The 16,028-nt window shown below is 32.0% G+C and overlaps 1 protein-coding gene across 2 annotated transcripts in view; it reads left to right on the top strand.

The window, feature by feature from the left end:
* The window catches only part of DIP-theta (Dpr-interacting protein theta), a 61,108-nt gene that overhangs the window by 28,002 nt on the left and 17,078 nt on the right, over positions 1-16,028 (top strand). For both annotated transcript variants that reach the window (XM_086837231.1, XM_086837233.1), the window contains exon 4: positions 15,271-15,368. In XM_086837231.1, the coding sequence (XP_086693357.1) occupies positions 15,271-15,368 (98 nt within the window). The remainder of the gene's footprint in view (positions 1-15,270; positions 15,369-16,028) is intronic.

Below are 16,028 nucleotides of genomic sequence, written 5' to 3' on the forward strand. Positions count from 1 at the left end.
ACAATTTTGTCAATAAATCAAATTTAAAAAAAATCATAATTAATCCAAAAATGCATCAATTTCAATTCGGAAACCTTTCCTATGCTAGTTCCTATTATGGCAATAAAACTGCATACTCAATTTACTCGGAACTGAGTCCTCCGCAGTTCTACAAGATTCAGACCAGACGTATAATACCATTCTTTGAGTCGGTATTTATCTATATTTCATATGACATTTTTGTCAATAAATCAAATTTTAAAAACTCATAACTAAGCCAAAAATGCATTTATTTCAATTCGGAAACCTTTCCTATGCTAGTTCTTATTAGGGCAATAAAACTGCATAATCAATTTAAAATGTTAAAACATGAAAATTTTTGTCGATTTTTCACAATTTTAATGATGTAACCCCTTATCATTTTTTGCAAAAATCGAAATAATTTTCAAAAATTTGTTTTCGACCGGACATAGTTATATCGACTCAGCTGTTGATGCCGATCAAAAATATATATGATTTATGGGGTCGGAAATGACTCCTTCACAGTTTTATAAGCTTCTGACTAAACTTTAAGTCGATATTTATCAATATTTTAGATGACATTTTTGTCAATAAATCAAATTTTAAAAAACTCATAACTAAGCCAAAAATGCATCAATTTCAATTCGGAAACCTTTCCTATGCTAGTTCCTATTATGGCAATAAAACTGCATACTCAGTTTACTCGGAACTGAGTCCTCCGCAGTTCTACAAGCCTCAGACCAAACGTATAATACCATTCTTTGAGTCTATATTTTATATGACATTTTTGTCAATAAATCAAATTTTAAAAAACTCATAACTAAGCCAAAAATGCATCAATTTTAATTCGGAGACCTTTCCTATGCTAGTTCCTATTATGGCAATAAAACTGCATACTCAATTTACTCGGAACTGAGTCCTCCGCAGTTCTACAAGATTCAGACCAGACGTATAATACCATTCTTTGAGTCTATATTTTATATGACATTTTTGTCAATAAATCAAATTTTAAAAAACTCATAACTAAGCCAAAAATGCATCAATTTCAATTCGGAAACCTTTCCTATGCTAGTTCCTATTATGGCAATAAAACTGCATACTCAATTTACTCGGAACTGAGTCCTCCGCAGTTCTACAAGATTCAGACCAGACGTATAATACCATTCTTTGAGTCTATATTTTATATGACATTTTTGTCAATAAATCAAATTTTAAAAAACTCATAACTAAGCCAAAAATGCATTAATTTCAATTCGGAAACCTTTCCAATGCTAGTTCTTATTAGGGCAATAAAACTGCATAATCAATTTAAAATGTTAAAACATGAAAATTTTTGTCGATTTTTCACAATTTTAATGATGTAACCCCTTATCATTTTTTGCAAAAATCGAAATAATTTTCAAAAATTTGTTTTCGACCGGACATAGTTATATCGACTCAGCTGTTGATGCCGATCAAAAATATATATGATTTATGGGGTCGGAAATGACTCCTTCACAGTTTTATAAGCTTCTGACTAAACTTTAAGTCGATATTTATCAATATTTTAGATGACATTTTTGTCAATAAATCAAATTTTAAAAAACTCATAACTAAGCCAAAAATGCATCAATTTCAATTCGGAAACCTTTCCTATGCTAGTTCCTATTATGGCAATAAAACTGCATACTCAGTTTACTCGGAACTGAGTCCTCCGCAGTTCTACAAGCCTCAGACCAAACGTATAATACCATTCTTTGAGTCTATATTTCATATGACATTTTTGTCAATAAATCAAATTTTAAAAAAATTATAATTAATCCAAAAATGCATCAATTTTAATTCGGAGACCTTTCCTATGCTAGTTCCTATTATGGCAATAAAACTGCATACTCAGTTTACTCGGAACTGAGTCCTCCGCAGTTCTACAAGCCTCAGACCAAACGTATAATACCATTCTTTGAGTCTATATTTTATATGACATTTTTGTCAATAAATCAAATTTTAAAAAACTCATAACTAAGCCAAAAATGCATTAATTTCAATTCGGAAACCTTTCCAATGCTAGTTCTTATTAGGGCAATAAAACTGCATAATCAATTTAAAATGTTAAAACATGAAAATTTTTGTCGATTTTTCACAATTTTAATGATGTAACCCCTTATCATTTTTTGCAAAAATCGAAATAATTTTCAAAAATTTGTTTTCGACCGGACATAGTTATATCGACTCAGCTGTTGATGCCGATCAAAAATATATATGATTTATGGGGTCGGAAATGACTCCTTCACAGTTTTATAAGCTTCTGACTAAACTTTAAGTCGATATTTATCAATATTTTAGATGACATTTTTGTCAATAAATCAAATTTTAAAAAACTCATAACTAAGCCAAAAATGCATCAATTTCAATTCGGAAACCTTTCCTATGCTAGTTCCTATTATGGCAATAAAACTGCATACTCAGTTTACTCGGAACTGAGTCCTCCGCAGTTCTACAAGCCTCAGACCAAACGTATAATACCATTCTTTGAGTCTATATTTCATATGACATTTTTGTCAATAAATCAAATTTTAAAAAAATTATAATTAATCCAAAAATGCATCAATTTCAATTCGGAGACCTTTCCTATGCTAGTTCCTATTATGGCAATAAAACTGCATACTCAGTTTACTCGGAACTGAGTCCTCCGCAGTTCTACAAGATTTAGACCAAACGTATAATACCATTCTTTGAGTCGGTATTTATCTATATTTCATATGACATTTTTGTCAATAAATCAAATTTTAAAAAAATTATAATTAATCCAAAAATGCATCAATTTCAATTCGGAAACCTTTCCTATGCTAGTTCCTATTATGGCAATAAAACTGCATACTCAATTTACTCGGAACTGAGTCCTCCGCAGTTCTACAAGATTCAGACCAGACGTATAATACCATTCTTTGAGTCGGTATTTATCTATATTTCATATGACATTTTTGTCAATAAATCAAATTTTAAAAAAATTATAATTAATCCAAAAATGCATCAATTTCAATTCGGAGACCTTTCCTATGCTAGTTCCTATTATGGTAATAAAACTGCATACTCAATTTACTCGGAACTGAGTCCTCCGCAGTTCTACAAGATTCAGACCAGAAGTATAATACTATTCTTTGTGTCGGTATTTATCTATATTTTATACGACAATTTTGTCAATAAATCAAATTTAAAAAAAATCATAATTAATCCAAAAATGCATCAATTTCAATTCGGAAACCTTTCCTATGCTAGTTCCTATTATGGCAATAAAACTGCATACTCAATTTACTCGGAACTGAGTCCTCCGCAGTTCTACAAGATTCAGACCAGACGTATAATACCATTCTTTGAGTCTATATTTTATATGACATTTTTGTCAATAAATCAAATTTTAAAAAACTCATAACTAAGCCAAAAATGCATCAATTTCAATTCGGAAACCTTTCCAATGCTAGTTCTTATTAGGGCAATAAAACTGCATACTCAATTTACTCGGAACTGAGTCCTCCGCAGTTCTACAAGATTCAGACCAGAAGTATAATACTATTCTTTGTGTCGGTATTTATCTATATTTTATACGACAATTTTGTCAATAAATCAAATTTAAAAAAAATCATAATTAATCCAAAAATGCATCAATTTCAATTCGGAAACCTTTCCTATGCTAGTTCCTATTATGGCAATAAAACTGCATACTCAATTTACTCGGAACTGAGTCCTCCGCAGTTCTACAAGATTCAGACCAGACGTATAATACCATTCTTTGAGTCGGTATTTATCTATATTTCATATGACATTTTTGTCAATAAATCAAATTTTAAAAAAATTATAATTAATCCAAAAATGCATAAATTTCAATTCGGAGACCTTTCCTATGCTAGTTCCTATTATGGCAATAAAACTGCATACTCAGTTTACTCGGAACTGAGTCCTCCGCAGTTCTACAAGCCTCAGACCAAACGTATAATACCATTCTTTGAGTCTATATTTTATATGACATTTTTGTCAATAAATCAAATTTTAAAAAACTCATAACTAAGCCAAAAATGCATTAATTTCAATTCGGAAACCTTTCCAATGCTAGTTCTTATTAGGGCAATAAAACTGCATAATCAATTTAAAATGTTAAAACATGAAAATTTTTGTCGATTTTTCACAATTTTAATGATGTAACCCCTTATCATTTTTTGCAAAAATCGAAATAATTTTCAAAAATTTGTTTTCGACCGGACATAGTTATATCGACTCAGCTGTTGATGCCGATCAAAAATATATATGATTTATGGGGTCGGAAATGACTCCTTCACAGTTTTATAAGCTTCTGACTAAACTTTAAGTCGATATTTATCAATATTTTAGATGACATTTTTGTCAATAAATCAAATTTTAAAAAACTCATAACTAAGCCAAAAATGCATCAATTTCAATTCGGAAACCTTCCCTATGCTAGTTCCTATTATGGCAATAAAACTGCATACTCAATTTACTCGGAACTGAGTCCTCCGCAGTTCTACAAGATTCAGACCAGACGTATAATACCATTCTTTGAGTCGGTATTTATCTATATTTCATATGACATTTTTGTCAATAAATCAAATTTTAAAAAAATTATAATTAATCCAAAAATGCATCAATTTCAATTCGGAGACCTTTCCTATGCTAGTTTCTATTATGGCAATAAAACTGCATACTCAGTTTACTCGGAACTGAGTCCTCCGCAGTTCTACAAGCCTCAGACCAAACGTATAACACCATTCTTTGAGTCTATATTTTATATGACATTTTTGTCAATAAATCAAATTTTAAAAAACTCATAACTAAGCCAAAAATGCATCAATTTCAATTCGGAAACCTTTCCAATGCTAGTTCCTATTAGGGCAATAAAACTGCATAATCAATTTAAAATGTTAAAACATGAAAATTTTTGTCGATTTTTCACAATTTTAATGATGTAACCCCTTATCATTTTTTGCAAAAATCGAAATAATTTTCAAAAATTTGTTTTCGACCGGACATAGTTATATCGACTCAGCTTTTGATGCCGATCAAAAATATATATGATTTATGGGGTCGGAAATGACTCCTTCACAGTTTTATAAGCTTCTGACTAAACTTTAAGTCGATATTTATCAATATTTTAGATGACATTTTTGTCAATAAATCAAATTTTAAAAAACTCATAACTAAGCCAAAAATGCATCAATTTCAATTCGGAAACCTTTCCTATGCTAGTTCCTATTATGGCAATAAAACTGCATACTCAGTTTACTCGGAACTGAGTCCTCCGCAGTTCTACAAGATTCAGACCAGACGTATAATACCATTCTTTGAGTCGGTATTTATCTATATTTCATATGACATTTTTGTCAATAAATCAAATTTTAAAAAAATTATAATTAATCCAAAAATGCATCAATTTCAATTCGGAGACCTTTCCTATGCTAGTTCCTATTATGGCAATAAAACTGCATACTCAGTTTACTCGGAACTGAGTCCTCCGCAGTTCTACAAGCCTCAGACCAAACGTATAATACCATTCTTTGAGTCTATATTTTATATGACATTTTTGTCAATAAATCAAATTTCCTCCGCAGTTCTACAAGCCTCAGACCAAACGTATAACACCATTCTTTGAGTCTATATTTTATATGACATTTTTGTCAATAAATCAAATTTTAAAAAACTCATAACTAAGCCAAAAATGCATCAATTTCAATTCGGAAACCTTTCCAATGCTAGTTCCTATTAGGGCAATAAAACTGCATAATCAATTTAAAATGTTAAAACATGAAAATTTTTGTCGATTTTTCACAATTTTAATGATGTAACCCCTTATCATTTTTTGCAAAAATCGAAATAATTTTCAAAAATTTGTTTTCGACCGGACATAGTTATATCGACTCAGCTTTTGATGCCGATCAAAAATATATATGATTTATGGGGTCGGAAATGACTCCTTCACAGTTTTATAAGCTTCTGACTAAACTTTAAGTCGATATTTATCAATATTTTAGATGACATTTTTGTCAATAAATCAAATTTTAAAAAACTCATAACTAAGCCAAAAATGCATCAATTTCAATTCGGAAACCTTTCCTATGCTAGTTCCTATTATGGCAATAAAACTGCATACTCAGTTTACTCGGAACTGAGTCCTCCGCAGTTCTACAAGCCTCAGACCAAACGTATAATACCATTCTTTGAGTCTATATTTTATATGACATTTTTGTCAATAAATCAAATTTTAAAAAACTCATAACTAAGCCAAAAATGCATCAATTTCAATTCGGAAACCTTTCCAATGCTAGTTCTTATTAGGGCAATAAAACTGCATAATCAATTTAAAATGTTAAAACATGAAAATTTTTGTCGATTTTTCACAATTTTAATGATGTAACCCCTTATCATTTTTTGCAAAAATCGAAATAATTTTCAAAAATTTGTTTTCGACCGGACATAGTTATATCGACTCAGCTGTTGATGCCGATCAAAAATATATATGATTTATGGGGTCGGAAATGACTCCTTCACAGTTTTATAAGCTTCTGACTAAACTTTAAGTCGATATTTATCAATATTTTAGATGACATTTTTGTCAATAAATCAAATTTTAAAAAACTCATAACTAATCCAAAAATGCATCAATTTCAATTCGGAAACCTTTCCTATGCTAGTTCCTATTATGGCAATAAAACTGCATACTCAGTTTACTCGGAACTGAGTCCTCCGCAGTTCTACAAGCCTCAGACCAAACGTATAATACCATTCTTTGAGTCTATATTTTATATGACATTTTTGTCAATAAATCAAATTTTAAAAAAATTATAATTAATCCAAAAATGCATCAATTTCAATTCGGAAACCTTTCCTATGCTAGTTCCTATTATGGCAATAAAACTGCATACTCAATTTACTCGGAACTGAGTCTCCGCAGTTTAAAGATTAGACCAAACGTATAATACCATTCTTTGAGTCGGTATTTATCTATATTTCATATGACATTTTTGTCAATAAATCAAATTTTAAAAAAATTATAATTAATCCAAAAATGCATCAATTTCAATTCGGAAACCTTTCCTATGCTAGTTCCTATTATGGCAATAAAACTGCATACTCAATTTACTCGGAACTGAGTCCTCCGCAGTTCTACAAGATTCAGACCAGAAGTATAATACTATTCTTTGTGTCGGTATTTATCTATATTTTATACGACAATTTTGTCTATAAATCAAATTTAAAAAAAATCATAATTAATCCAAAAATGCATCAATTTCAATTCGGAAACCTTTCCTATGCTAGTTCCTATTATGGCAATAAAACTGCATACTCAATTTACTCGGAACTGAGTCCTCCGCAGTTCTACAAGATTCAGACCAGACGTATAATACCATTCTTTGAGTCTATATTTTATATGACATTTTTGTCAATAAATCAAATTTTAAAAAACTCATAACTAAGCCAAAAATGCATCAATTTCAATTCGGAAACCTTTCCTATGCTAGTTCCTATTATGGCAATAAAACTGCATACTCAATTTACTCGGAACTGAGTCCTCCGCAGTTCTACAAGATTCAGACCAGACGTATAATACCATTCTTTGAGTCGGTATTTATCTATATTTCATATGACATTTTTGTCAATAAATCAAATTTTAAAAAAATTATAATTAATCCAAAAATGCATCAATTTCAATTCGGAGACCTTTCCTATGCTAGTTCCTATTATGGCAATAAAACTGCATACTCAGTTTACTCGGAACTGAGTCCTCCGCAGTTCTACAAGCCTCAGACCAAACGTATAATACCATTCTTTGAGTCTATATTTTATATGACATTTTTGTCAATAAATCAAATTTTAAAAAACTCATAACTAAGCCAAAAATGCATCAATTTCAATTCGGAAACCTTTCCAATGCTAGTTCCTATTAGGGCAATAAAACTGCATAATCAATTTAAAATGTTAAAACATGAAAATTTTTGTCGATTTTTCACAATTTTAATGATGTAACCCCTTATCATTTTTTGCAAAAATCGAAATAATTTTCAAAAATTTGTTTTCGACCGGACATAGTTATATCGATTCAGCTGTTGATGCCGATCAAAAATATATATGATTTATGGGGTCGGAAATGACTCCTTCACAGTTTTACAAGCTTCTGACTAAACTTTAAGTCGATATTTATCTATATTTTATATGACAATTTTGTCAATAAATCAAATTAAAAAAAAATCATAATTAATCCAAAAATGCATCAATTTCAATTCGGAGACCTTTCCTATGGTAGTTCCTATTATGACAATAAAACTGCATACTCAATTTACTCGGAACTGAGTCCTCCGCAGTTCTACAAGATTCAGACCAGACGTATAATACCATTCTTTGAGTCGGTATTTATCTATATTTCATATGACATTTTTGTCAATAAATCAAATTTTAAAAAAATTATAATTAATCCAAAAATGCATCAATTTCAATTCGGAGACCTTTCCTATGCTAGTTCCTATTATGGCAATAAAACTGCATACTCAGTTTACTCGGAACTGAGTCCTCCGCAGTTCTACAAGCCTCAGACCAAACGTATAATACCATTCTTTGAGTCTATATTTTATATGACATTTTTGTCAATAAATCAAATTTTAAAAAACTCATAACTAAGCCAAAAATGCATTAATTTCAATTCGGAAACCTTTCCAATGCTAGTTCTTATTAGGGCAATAAAACTGCATAATCAATTTAAAATGTTAAAACATGAAAATTTTTGTCGATTTTTCACAATTTTAATGATGTAACCCCTTATCATTTTTTGCAAAAATCGAAATAATTTTCAAAAATTTGTTTTCGACCGGACATAGTTATATCGATTCAGCTGTTGATGCCGATCAAAAATATATATGATTTATGGGGTCGGAAATGACTCCTTCACAGTTTTACAAGCTTCTGACTAAACTTTAAGTCGATATTTATCTATATTTTATATGACAATTTTGTCAATAAATCAAATTAAAAAAAAATCATAATTAATCCAAAAATGCATCAATTTCAATTCGGGGACCTTTCCTATGGTAGTTCCTATTATGGCAATAAAACTGCATACTCAATTTACTCGGAACTGAGTCCTCCGCAGTTCTACAAGATTCAGACCAGACGTATAATACCATTCTTTGAGTCGGTATTTATCTATATTTCATATGACATTTTTGTCAATAAATCAAATTTTAAAAAAATTATAATTAATCCAAAAATGCATCAATTTCAATTCGGAGACCTTTCCTATGCTAGTTCCTATTATGGCAATAAAACTGCATACTCAGTTTACTCGGAACTGAGTCCTCCGCAGTTCTACAAGCCTCAGACCAAACGTATAATACCATTCTTTGAGTCTATATTTTATATGACATTTTTGTCAATAAATCAAATTTTAAAAAACTCATAACTAAGCCAAAAATGCATCAATTTCAATTCGGAAACCTTTCCTATGCTAGTTCCTATTATGGCAATAAAACTGCATACTCAATTTACTCGGAACTGAGTCCTCCGCAGTTCTACAAGATTCAGACCAGACGTATAATACCATTCTTTGAGTCGGTATTTATCTATATTTCATATGACATTTTTGTCAATAAATCAAATTTTAAAAAAATTATAATTAATCCAAAAATGCATCAATTTCAATTCGGAGACCTTTCCTATGCTAGTTCCTATTATGGCAATAAAACTGCATACTCAGTTTACTCGGAACTGAGTCCTCCGCAGTTCTACAAGCCTCAGACAAACGTATAATACCATTCTTTGACTTATATGACATTTTTGTCAATAAATCAAATTAAAAAATCATAATAAGCCAAAAATGCATCAATTTCAATTCGACCTTTCCTATGCTAGTTCCTATTATGGCAATAAAACTGCATACTCAATTTACTCGGAACTGAGTCCTCCGCAGTTCTACAAGCCTCAGACCAAACGTATAATACCATTCTTTGAGTCTATATTTTATATGACATTTTTGTCAATAAATCAAATTTTAAAAAACTCATAACTAAGCCAAAAATGCATCAATTTCAATTCGGAAACCTTTCCAATGCTAGTTCTTATTAGGGCAATAAAACTGCATAATCAATTTAAAATGTTAAAACATGAAAATTTTTGTCGATTTTTCACAATTTTAATGATGTAACCCCTTATCATTTTTTGCAAAAATCGAAAGAATTTTTAAAAATTTGTTTTCGACCGGACATAGTTATATCGATTCAGCTGTTGATGCCGATCAAAAATATATATGATTTATGGGGTCGGAAATGACTCCTTCACAGTTTTACAAGCTTCTGACTAAACTTTAAGTCGATATTTATCTATATTTTATATGACAATTTTGTCAATAAATCAAATTAAAAAAAAATCATAATTAATCCAAAAATGCATCAATTTCAATTCGGGGACCTTTCCTATGGTAGTTCCTATTATGACAATAAAACTGCATACTCAATTTACTCGGAACTGAGTCCTCCGCAGTTCTACAAGATTCAGACCAGACGTATAATACCATTCTTTGAGTCGGTATTTATCTATATTTCATATGACATTTTTGTCAATAAATCAAATTTTAAAAAAATTATAATTAATCCAAAAATGCATCAATTTCAATTCGGAGACCTTTCCTATGCTAGTTCCTATTATGGCAATAAAACTGCATACTCAGTTTACTCGGAACTGAGTCCTCCGCAGTTCTACAAGCCTCAGACCAAACGTATAATACCATTCTTTGAGTCTATATTTTATATGACATTTTTGTCAATAAATCAAATTCAAACGTATAATACCATTCTTTGAGTCTATATTTTATATGACATTTTTGTCAATAAATCAAATTTTAAAAAACTCATAACTAAGCCAAAAATGCATTAATTTCAATTCGGAAACCTTTCCAATGCTAGTTCTTATTAGGGCAATAAAACTGCATAATCAATTTAAAATGTTAAAACATGAAAATTTTTGTCGATTTTTCACAATTTTAATGATGTAACCCCTTATCATTTTTTGCAAAAATCGAAATAATTTTCAAAAATTTGTTTTCGACCGGACATAGTTATATCGACTCAGCTGTTGATGCCGATCAAAAATATATATGATTTATGGGGTCGGAAATGACTCCTTCACAGTTTTATAAGCTTCTGACTAAACTTTAAGTCGATATTTATCAATATTTTAGATGACATTTTTGTCAATAAATCAAATTTTAAAAAACTCATAACTAAGCCAAAAATGCATCAATTTCAATTCGGAAACCTTTCCTATGCTAGTTCCTATTATGGCAATAAAACTGCATACTCAATTTACTCGGAACTGAGTCCTCCGCAGTTCTACAAGATTCAGACCAGACGTATAATACCATTCTTTGAGTCGGTATTTATCTATATTTCATATGACATTTTTGTCAATAAATCAAATTTTAAAAAAATTATAATTAATCCAAAAATGCATCAATTTCAATTCGGAGACCTTTCCTATGCTAGTTCCTATTATGGCAATAAAACTGCATACTCAGTTTACTCGGAACTGAGTCCTCCGCAGTTCTACAAGCCTCAGACCAAACGTATAATACCATTCTTTGAGTCTATATTTTATATGACATTTTTGTCAATAAATCAAATTTTAAAAAACTCATAACTAAGCCAAAAATGCATCAATTTCAATTCGGAAACCTTTCCAATGCTAGTTCTTATTAGGGCAATAAAACTGCATAATCAATTTAAAATGTTAAAACATGAAAATTTTTGTCGATTTTTCACAATTTTAATGATGTAACCCCTTATCATTTTTTGCAAAAATCGAAATAATTTTCAAAAATTTGTTTTCGACCGGACATAGTTATATCGACTCAGCTGTTGATGCCGATCAAAAATATATATGATTTATGGGGTCGGAAATGACTCCTTCACAGTTTTACAAGCTTCTGACTAAACTTTAAGTCGATATTTATCAATATTTTAGATGACAATTTTGTCAATATATCAAATTTTAAAAAACTCATAACTAAGCCAAAAATGCATCAATTTCAATTCGGAGACCTTTCCTATGCTAGTTCCTATTATGACAATAAAACTACATACTAAATTTACTCGGAACTGAGTCCTCCGCAGTTCTACAAGATTCAGACCAGACGTATAACACCATTCTTTGAGTCGGTATATATCTATATTTTATATGACAATTTTGTCAATATATCAAATTTTAAAAAACTCATAACTAAGCCAAAAATGCATCAATTTCATTTCGGAAACCTTTCCTATGCTAGTTCCTATTATGGCAATAAAACTACATACTCAATTTACTCGGAACTGAGTCCTCCGCAGTTCTACAAGATTTAGACCAGACGTATAACACCATTCTTTGAGTCGGTATTTGTCTATATTTTATATGACAATTTTGTCAATAAATCAAATTTTAAAAAAATTATAATTAATCCAAAAATGCATCAATTTCAATTCGGAGGCCTTTCCTATGCTAGTTCCTATTATGGCAATAAAACTGCATACTCAGTTTACTCGGAACTGAGTCCTCCGCAGTTCTACAAGCCTCAGACCAAACGTATAATACCATTCTTTGAGTCTATATTTTATATGACATTTTTGTCAATAAATCAAATTTTAAAAAACTCATAACTAAGCCAAAAATGCATTAATTTCAATTCGGAAACCTTTCCAATGCTAGTTCTTATTAGGGCAATAAAACTGCATAATCAATTTAAAATGTTAAAACATGAAAATTTTTGTCGATTTTTCACAATTTTAATGATCTAACCCCTTATCATTTTTTGCAAAAATCGAAATAATTTTCAAAAATTTGTTTTCGACCGGACATAGTTATATCGATTCAGCTGTTGATGCCGATCAAAAATATATATGATTTATGGGGTCGGAAATGACTCCTTCACAGTTTTACAAGCTTCTGACTAAACTTTAAGTCGATATTTATCTATATTTTATATGACAATTTTGTCAATAAATCAAATTAAAAAAAAATCATAATTAATCCAAAAATGCATCAATTTCAATTCGGAGACCTTTCCTATGCTAGTTCCTATTATGGCAATAAAACTGCATACTCAATTTACTCGGAACTGAGTCCTCCGCAGTTCTACAAGCCTCAGACCAAACGTATAATACCATTCTTTGAGTCTATATTTTATATGACATTTTTGTCAATAAATCAAATTTAAAAAAATCATAATTAATCCAAAAATGCATCAATTTCAATTCGGAGTCCTTTCCTATGGTAGTTCCTATTTTGGCAATAAAACTCCCTATTTATCTTTCCACCAGATATGCAAAGATTTACTTGGCAATTTATGGTGTTCAACAATACATAGCATTTATAGAGTCGGAAATGACTTCTTCACAGCGTTTCATGCTCCTGACTAGAATTATAATACCCTACAAGTGTAAGCCTAATATATGTACATATACAATGTATAACATAAACTATAGTCGTCTATTTGCTATTTTCAATCCTAAAATTATATAATGTTGAAAGTAATGTTCATGCTTCGTTAGAAATTTTTGTACTTAAATAACTAAATCGAATATATGTATATCACTCTTTAACATGTGGAATAATCCGCAATTGTAAGCATCCCCAGTTTTATATTACCCACCAAAAGCAAGAGTATCGTTCACAACTCAAAACGTGATATTTAGGAAGAGATTTGGCGACAATCATGGACACACACACAAGCATATAACAAGGACTTGCGTAAAGTTGCCCAGCTCATGAGGCTCTGAGCATTTCCCCGCCGCAATTGAGATTTACGGCCGCATCAATAAACATCAAAAAACATTCGCCCCGCCGGATCCGCGCTCTGAGCTTGGCCATCCACCCTTGCTTATCGCCTTGTTTACGCATTTTAAGTACAAGATTGTTATGTGTTGATTTGCCTTAACCGATGCGTGCCCCGCATATGAGAAAAAGCCGCCGTCTGACGGGCTTTTTGTTTTTTTGTTTTATTTTATTTTATTATATTATTCCGTGGCGTATGCGTAACGCAAACTTCGTCGGGGTCTCCGAAGCTTGTCAGCGACAAACAAGTGCAAACACAAACACAAAGAGGGGCAAGTTTTAAGGCCGAGTTGCTCGCCTTTTCCCACCGCCTGCCAAGGATAACCACAAATCTGTTGCATACTTGCGGGCGCGCCTTTTAAAGTCAACGCGCTTTTCCAACGCTTCGCTGAGCATTCTCCAGAGACCGGGTGTACGGGTGATCTGAGGGTGGTGTGTGTTTGGTGTGTGGGTGGTGTGTAGGTGGTGTGAGTGGGTGCCGCACTGGAAGGACTTTGATTGACTGGCTGAGCACTGGCTGACAGGGGAGTCTAGCCCACGATTGTGTTGATGTTGACGTGGGTTATGCTAAACACAGCCGAATGGTCTCAGTATCTGATTTAAAACGGTGCGCACAAATTAAATTAAATTAAATGCAAATTCATTACCTCGCATTTGTATATTGCAAGCTGTCAGGCAACAAAACTGAAGTATTTAAGTGCGTTGCAAGCAATTATCGATTCAGATTTAAATTACAAACTAATGAAAATATTTTTTAGATATTTATTTAATTGTGGAAATATGTTTAGGCTTTAGTAATTATAGCATTTTCATGGTTGATAATTACTTATATTTAACAAAATATTATTTGAGGAGCAGATGTTAATATAGCTCTTATTCTGATATACTTTAAAATTACAATAAAATGTATTAACAAATAATTACCAAGGATAAGATTAAAGCCACTTCGCAGCAGAGTTTGGTAGTCAATTTAATGAGTCAAATGCCTGGATGTTCTTAACGACTGTTCAGTTTTGAAATAATGCCAACTGAAAATAAATAGTTACTTTAAAATATTGCCTCAGCTCAAAATAGAGAATTAATAATAACCCAAACTTATTCTTTCATCTTAAAGTATTTATTGCCCTTACCTTCCTTCAATTTTTCTTTTAAAATGCACTTCACACAGACTGATGTTATAATAGTCGCTTTATCTTAGAATTAAGGCTCTTAACTTAGATATTTTCAACATAAGTTAAGCTCCCCTATTCTAAGACAAGTCTGACCTTGTCAATTGTTCATTTTTCTGTGATTCGAATTGTGAGCTAAAGTTGCGCTTGAGTCCATTCGAAACTAAGGTAGATACAGATGTTTCTATTTTGGAATGCATGAAACACCTGATATGTACCTTGTTCTAGACTGTACTGATGACCCAGTCTGTGTCTTCTCTTCCAGATCTGCCCAAGTTCGGTGAGCTCCTGCAGAACGTGACGGTTCCCGTGAGTCGGGAGGCAGTGCTCCAGTGCGTGGTCGACAACCTGCAGACGTACAAGGTAAGTATGGGGATACCTGAAGCGATCTTCCTCCTCACTATCCTCCAGGAGTCGAGAGCAGGGGAACCCCCAGCTTTCACTGGAGACCATTTGCACTTCATCGACCAGTTTGGCTGAGTTTGGGCCTAGTTCTGCACCTTCGCGTGCCGCATGTCCGGATGACCCTTTTCTTTTTTTGGTCACGTCCTCGGGCCCCAGGACGCTACTTTGATTTCGTGACACAGTAAAAGGCAAACAAAATGGTGAATTGCTGAAACGAAAGCGGCACATGACACAAATATCCGATGGTATCTGCTCCGGTTAATATGGCCCATTGTGTCCAGTCGATGTTATCATTATCACTGTTGCGTGGAGGCAGACAAATTGAAAGCTAGTGAAATTGATGTCCGAGCTTAGGGTCAAGACAACCATTTCTCTACCTTATAGCTTGAATGCCTCGAATCGAGTTCCGGGGTGTTGGAGTTCCGAGACGAGTTTGTTTGATCGCCAGAAAACGAAGTCGATTCGGCGTGACGACCTCAGTTACCGGTGATCAAAGCCAACTCCTCGGTCGCCTTCAGTGTTGCACTTTCCACAGCTGACTTGGTTTTGCTGCCACATTACAAGTGTCCCAGACCGTATAGCGATTCAAACTCAGAGCTATGCAATCAGGAATACTCA

The sequence above is a fragment of the Drosophila serrata genome, unplaced genomic scaffold (assembly GCF_035046125.1).
Source record: "Drosophila serrata isolate PLE 108 unplaced genomic scaffold, ASM3504612v1 contig_302, whole genome shotgun sequence".
In the NCBI taxonomy this organism is placed as follows: domain Eukaryota; kingdom Metazoa; phylum Arthropoda; class Insecta; order Diptera; family Drosophilidae; genus Drosophila; species Drosophila serrata.